Source organism: Melitaea cinxia, chromosome 24 (genome assembly GCF_905220565.1).
Source record: "Melitaea cinxia chromosome 24, ilMelCinx1.1, whole genome shotgun sequence".
Classification (NCBI taxonomy): domain Eukaryota; kingdom Metazoa; phylum Arthropoda; class Insecta; order Lepidoptera; family Nymphalidae; genus Melitaea; species Melitaea cinxia.
The window spans coordinates 2,612,995-2,620,686 of NC_059417.1; the positions used below are offsets into that span (position 1 = coordinate 2,612,995).

Genomic DNA, 7,692 nt, shown 5'->3' on the forward strand with positions numbered 1-7,692 from the left:
GTATATTGTGTGTGTGTGTGTACCCCCGATACAGGAAACTATTCCACCGGAGCCGTTGAGTGTAAAGTGGGAAACAAGGCGTTTGATTGTTCGCAAGATAGAACAGCTTCTGTCAAATCAGCTAATGTATAAATAGTAGTCGACTGACTTAAGCCTCTATTTAGAAGATACATTGCAATGCTGCCAGTACTTGCAGTAGAAAACTTAGGAGATATAAAGGGTCTCTGTCAAGAGGTGGATGAGAAAATTACAACACAACCTAAAACTATAATAATAAAGAAAATTTTCGAAATTTTTTTTTCCGAATCGTATTCAGTTTATGTAAATTTGGAAAGCTACCATAGTCATAATGTGATTTAAATGTAAAACTGGATATATATCATGTTTGTTCTTGGTAAATGTAGTTCCCGAAGTGTTGGCAGTACTACAAGCACCGCACCAATGACTAACTGTGGTGTACTCTGTCAACAAACATGGCAAATATTATAGTGTGTTCAACAGATTTAGTGTCGCTACAAGAATTATAATATAACGAAATAACAAACACAGATATATTGCTTAGTTTGAAAACAAAACGCCAATCTAAACAAGTGCTGAGTGGAAAAAGACAAAAAATATATTTTTTTTTTAACCTAAAATAAATTAATATTCAAAAAATATTCTCACGATTTTGTATAAGAAACATGTGATGTAATCACGTCTGACTAACAATTTGATGTCTGACGCCTCCTACGTGATACTGGGGAATGACAGAATAATACGTTCTCTCTTTGATCGAAGTGGCGTAAAATATATTTATTTTAATAGGAAAAAAGATATGTTTCATTTATATTTTGAGTTAATGTCCACTAAAATATTATTCTTACATAATGATAGTATATATTTGTTTATATCTGTTATTTTTTTAAAATATTTCGTAGTGGATATCATCAAATTGTTTTTTTTAAATAGTTATTTAGTTCTTTATGTGTAGAAATGTCATATTTTAAGTTTTAAAAAATCCGACAACTCAAACTCTGCTTTTATTAAAAATGTAATATTAAAATATTTAATTCCCCGTCTCATTTCCTTCATCGCTGACAGGAAGCGCAGCTCATTTTTCGCTCAGTAAATAAGATTTACAACAACTGAAAAATAAAATTATTCTCGACGACATTGCACACTCTCAAAATATATTAATAGTTTATAACCAGTTATTCAAATGAAATAAAATTTAAGTTAAAAAATAGTACTAGTTATTTGTGTTGACGGCGATAAGGGTTGTTTATTGCTTGTTAGGTTTAAGCACAGTAAAACGACGTGTGGACTCTTTGACTGTTTATTTGTAACTGATGAAGTTCAAAAATTTGGAGATGCAGTGGACTGTATACTTATATATAATTATAACTAGGATTAGATGCTATGCGTTTAAACATTCCGCCCACCAAAGGATCTATCCTTTCAGTGACATTACAAAAATAAAACAAAAAACAATAAACCATAGTTGAATAATGTGCGTAGGCTTATGACATATTTTGACTTAATAATAAATGAAATAGAAATCACAATAAAAACAAAGATATTATAAAATAAAGATATAAACGATAAGTATTAATATTGTATTTGTAGTATTGCATTTACAGCTCCTAACCGCCCACCGTGCGATATTGTTTAATATTAATTTACTTATGTAGTTTTACGGACAAGTAGGTTATTGCGAAGCTAGGAATGCTCTCTACGTACATAAAAAAGTAAGTAACTTAAGATTACATTACATCTACATAACTAATGTAGGCACATTATTGAAAATGTATACAATTTATAGAAATTAAAACTAATTTTGTTTAGGTAACATACATAATTTACTCACTGGTCGTTTATAGACACCGTTTTTACATTTAACTGTTACAACACGAGTAATGCCATCTGGGCCTACATGCTTAAGAATGATTTTACCCAATATCCATTTACTTGGAGGAATATTATCTTCCTTTAGAATGACTATGTCATCGATTTCTGGTTCAGGATTCTTTTTATTCCATTTATATGTTTGGTTCAAGTTCACTAGATATTCTTTGTACCATCTGTTCCAGAAATCGTTAACTATTTTTTGTGTTAGCCTCCATCTATCTAAACTAGAAATATTACTAATTGTATAATTTTCATCACTTAAATTTATTAAAGGTTCACCAATCAGAAAGTGACCGGGTGTCAGCGGAAGGGGGTCATTAGGGTTATCACTTAGTAAAGTTATTGGTCGAGAATTCAAACAGGCTTCGACTTGTGCTAGTACTGTGGCTAGTTCCTCATAAGTAAGGGCAGTATCCCCAATGACTTTTCTAAGATGAGTCTTGGTGCTACGCACGCCAGCTTCCCAAAGCCCGCCAAAATTAGGTGCATGAGGAGGTATAAAGTGCCACGTAGTACGCTCTAGCGCTAACAACTCTGTTATCTCACCAGGAATGGTAGACTTGGTATTATTAAAAATATCTCTTAGCTGTTTATCTGCACCTACAAAATTAGTACCGTTATCACTGTAAATATCTTGGCAGTGCCCTCGTCTCGACGTAAAGCGTCGGAATAGCGCTATGAATGCCTTAGAAGTCATGTCGGTGACGGCTTCCAGATGTATGGCACGCGTTACCATGCAGATAAATAGGCATATATATCCTTTGTAAGATTTACTTCCTCTACCTGGTGAGAAACGAATGTTGATGGGACCTGCATAGTCCACACCGGCTGATTTAAAAGGTCGGTCGGCCTTTACTCTTACGTCAGGTAACTGACCCATTAGTTGCGTGGTATTCTTCTTAGAATACCTAATGCAAGTAATACACTCACGGTAAATTTTCTTTGTACGGTCTTTTGCTCGTAAGATCCAGTATTTTGATCTCAAATAATTAAGCATAACTAGAGGACCACCATGCATTGTCCTAAGATGTGCTTCTTTGATTACTAATTTACTAAGATGACTTTTCGCAGGTAAAATGATCGGATGCTGTGTATCATAAGCTATTTGAGATCTTTGAAGACGTCCGCCAACTCTTAGTATTCCATTGTTGTCTAGAAAGGGACAAAGGTTGCGTATCTTACTCTTTTTCAACACATAACCATGAGACTTTAACTGCTTTATATCATCGCTAAATTCAATAGACTGAACTTGTTTAATACAGTTATTTAAAGATTCTGTTAACTCCTTTGGGGTAATAAATTTAAAATAAGTTGCACGTTTGTCTTTAGGTAATTTTAAATTAATAAATCGTCTGCAATATGAAATTACTCTTAACATTTTTGATAAACTAGAAAATTTTGTCCAAATAAATTCTTCTTCGGTATTGTGTATAACATTTAAAGACCTAACACGTTCTTCTTCTTGTGTATCTTCGATGTTAGGAACGCTGATGCTCATATTTAGGTCCGACAACCATACCGGTCCATTCCACCATAGTGAATGATTTAACAATTCTGAACCTTGTAAGCCCCGTGACGCACAGTCAGCTGGGTTGATATCTGTAGATACATGCCCCCATCGCTCGAAATCTACAGTGTTTAATATGTCTGATACTCGGTTGCTTACAAAGGTGCTCCACCTGCTGGGTCCACCCTTCAACCAAGCTAGTACAATAGTGGAATCGGTCCACGCAAATAACTTATTTTTTGGTACACACAGCACTTGTGATGTTTCTAAAATCAGTTTAGCTGCTAATGCCGCTCCGCAAAGTTCCAATCTAGGAATCGAGATTTGTTTTTCGATTGGAGCGACCTTTGTTTTGGACGTTATTAGATTAACGTACACTCGTTCTTCGTTTATGACTCGCATATAAACTGCTGCTCCATATGCGGCTTGTGATGCATCTGCAAACACGTGCAATTCTATACTTATTGCGTTACTATAGTGTAAACATCGTGGTATACTCAGGTTTTTGATGTACGCCAAATTCTCACGATATCGATTCCATTCTGCTAACAAAATATTATCAATAGGTTCATCCCATTCTAATCCTGACTTCCACAATTTCTGCATGATAATTTTTGCGATTACTACAACGGGAGCTATCCAACCCAAAGGATCATATAGCTTAGCTATTTCTGAAAGAATATGTCTTTTAGTAACAGGATGTTTAGGCTCTGGCAAGTTTACTGTGTATTCAAAACAATCGGTGTCTCGATTCCAACTTAGCCCTAATACTTTAACCACACTATTAACCTTTAAAGGCAACTCATGATCATCACGCTTATTTTTTCCTATGTACTGTAAAAGAGCTTCACTGTTGCTACTCCATTTTTGTAGCTGAAATCCCCCAGAGTTCATTAAATTGTTCATCTCGTTGTAAATATTCATAGCTTGTTCCTCTGTGTCACAGCCTGATAATAAATCGTCCATGTAGTAATCCGTTTTTGTTATTTTTGCAGCAGTAGGATATTTTAACTGCTCCTCATTGGCAAGTGTCTGTAAAGATTTAACTGCAAGGTATGGTGCACACGCTGTGCCAAAAGTCAATCTTAAGAGTTTGTAGTGTTTAATAGGTTCGTGGGGTGAAGACCTCCATAATAGTCTCTGATAGTCTGTATCTTTATCTGCCACACGAACCATTCTGTACATTTTAATTATATCTGCTGTAATACAGATTCTGTGAGTTCTCCATTTCATTAATATATGACGTAACTCTTGCTGCAATTGAGGCCCAACACACAAGTCATCATTTAAAGAATAGTTATTAGACCCCTTGCAAGATGCGTCGAAGACTATACGAAGCTTTGTGGTTGACTTATCTTCTCGAACCACGGCGTGATGAGGAAGATAGACAGCTGTAGACTTATCAATTTCTGAAGAATCGACCTCTACCATGTGCTTTAAATTAATATATTCATCCATTACCTTGTAGTATTCTTCTCGAAGTTTAGGATTTTTAGATAATTTTCTTTCTAAGAAATTAAACCTTTTTGCAGCTATTTCTCTTAATTCACCATACTGACATTGTGGATCTTCGTTTTTAAATGGTAACCTTACTACAAATCTTCCTTCTTCGTCTCTCAAAGTTGTGGCATCATAAAATTCTTCACATTTTTCTTCTTCTTTTGAGAATTTCTTTCGTATATTGTTTGGTTCCCTCTCTATTTCCCAAAATTGTTTCAGTAGATCATCATCTTTTACCTGTGTATGTAAACTTGTGATTTGTTTCCTTGCTGACATAGTTTCTTGTGTCATCCTGCCAGACACTACCCACCCTAGGATTGTATTTTGTGCCACTAATTTTTCCTCAGGGTGCTTGATAATACCATTTAGCAGTACGTCGCCATAAACGTCAGCTCCAAGTAAAATGTCAATTTTACCTGGTGTTATGAAATCTGGATCTGCTAAATCCAATTTCCGAAGTTCTAACCAATCAGGATATATAAGATTACTGGTAGGTAACAGTGTTGTTAACGTACGCATGACATACGCGTTTATTCTAATAGGCTCATGGGGATGATGACGTGATTTCACACAAAACGAAACCATATGTTTGATCCTCGTTTGCCCTTCCCCTACACCGGACACCCAACCAGTCACTGATTTACGTGTAAGATTTAATAATTGAACAGTTGCCTCAGATATAAATGACGCTTGTGATCCTTGATCTAGCAAGGCTCTGATAATATGTTTACAACCGTTCTTACTATTAACTAACACCTTAGCAGTAGCTAATAACACAGCATTGGTTTGTATACGCTCGCTTAAAAAATTAGACACAATATGCGAATCATTAAATGTAGGATCGGACTTACCTATCGTCGTGTCACGAACTGTACCTGTAGCCGTGTTTGTTCCTTCGTTAGGCTTCTCGATGGTTTCTTCTCTCTCGAAGTGAAGAAGAGAATGATGCCGACGACCACATCGTTTGCAGCACGTCGACTGTCGACACTTGTTCACCGAGTGCGATGGTACGAGGCAGTTGAAGCAGAGTTTATTTTTCTTCACATTCTCTTGTCTTTCTTTCGTTGACATATCGACGAATGCTTTGCATTGATAAATGTGATGCTGGCTTCCACACAGTACACATTTAATTTCACGCTCTTTTCCTTCCTTGGTGACATTCACGTGAAATGTTTTAGGCTTAGATGCTGGTTTCAGTTGTGATGTTTTTGACTTACTGATCTCGATCATCTCCAAAGATCTAAACCTAGACTCCAAAAAATTTCTCAAGTCTTGCCAAGTAGGTAGATCGCTTTTGTTAGTGCTCAATTGTTGTTCCCACAGTCTTAGTGATTCTGGATCGAGCTTGGACACGGTTAAATAGTTAATAATTAAATCCCACCTATCGGTCTCAACGTCTAAGTTCTTTAACGCCTTTAAGCATGTTGAAGTTGTGTCTACCAAATGTCTTATAAAACTCGCTGACTCCGTATGTATGTATTTTTGCGCAAAAAGAACTTTTAAAATTGCATTACAATTATAACGCTTGTTGTTATAACGTTGTATTAACTCGTTCCAAGCATCGGCGTAGTTTGCATCTGTCGTAGAATAATTGCGTAAGATTACTTCTGGTTCTCCTGTTAAATTGCTTTTCAAGTAATGTAGTTTCTGTGCTGGAGATAGTTTTGTGTTTTTATTGATTAGAGAATTGAATAAGTCATAAAATGTTTGCCACTCCTCATATTTGCCGCTAAATGTTGGTATTTTGATTTGTGGCAATTTAATATCATTATTGTCCGAGGAAGAGGAGGATGACCCTTGACCTACAGAAGTACTAGGTATTGGAGCTTGTCCTGCAGCATCCAGGAACGGTTGAAGAGCTTCTTTCATAGCCGACTTATATTGCACGTACATTTCTTGAAATAGTTCGTATGACTTTTCTATAAAGTACGGATTTTTTCTTTGTTCGTCACTGGTAATGGATACAATAATGTTTTTGTGTCCGTCTTTAAAGTGAGTCCAAAGCTCTTCAAGCATTTCTAGCCTCGTTTCCAAATAAGGTCTCTTTATCCTATCCTTCGGTGTCTTTTTGTAGTTTTTCTCTGCATTCTTTAAGTTGTTTAATAATTCATTTTGATAAATCAAAAGATCTTCCATCGTAATATTCGTAATATAACTTCACACGGTAAAAATACAAAGTTTTCTATTTATAGATGTGGAATATTCACAAAGGTCGGTTGAGTTACACACTGTTACGTAGCACTTATAGTTAGTTTTTTACCGTAATCCGGTCACACACTGAATATTATAAGCACTTCAGTAACGTTCTTGTTTTTGTAGCCGTTTAATATTTTAAACGAAGTCAAAGTCCAACCACTAATATAACAACAAACAACGAACGCCTTTTAATTTCTTATCGCTATTTTTTTGTGCGCGCTAGTCTGCCGCAGGTATGCAACAAAAAATCCGATTCGAAATAGGACCAAATGTTGACGGCGATAAGGGTTGTTTATTGCTTGTTAGGTTTAAGCACAGTAAAACGACGTGTGGACTCTTTGACTGTTTATTTGTAACTGATGAAGTTCAAAAATTTGGAGATGCAGTGGACTGTATACTTATATATAATTATAACTAGGATTAGATGCTATGCGTTTAAACATTTGGGTATAAGGTATATGTTCTGAAAAAAGCGATTATTCTGATGTAGTGATTTTGAAAGTAAAAAAAAAAGATGATATTTGAACAAATACTTGTTTCTGGTTTAAATTTCTTTGTATGTATTCTCACTATGTCTCAGAGAGCACTGCAAACTTTCC

General features: G+C 35.5%; 1 protein-coding gene across 1 annotated transcript; it reads right to left on the reverse strand.

Annotated features, from left to right (window-relative positions):
- Window positions 1–312: 312 nt before the first annotated feature.
- LOC123665766 lies at window positions 313–7,033 on the reverse strand. The gene is made up of 2 exons (XM_045600026.1): window positions 2,185–7,033; window positions 313–461 (listed from the first exon to the last, which is right to left on the reverse strand). The coding sequence occupies exons 1-2, from the start codon at window positions 7,031–7,033 to the stop codon at window positions 313–315; spliced, it is 4,998 nt and encodes a 1,665-aa protein (XP_045455982.1).
- Between the last annotated feature and the right edge of the window lie 659 nt (window positions 7,034–7,692).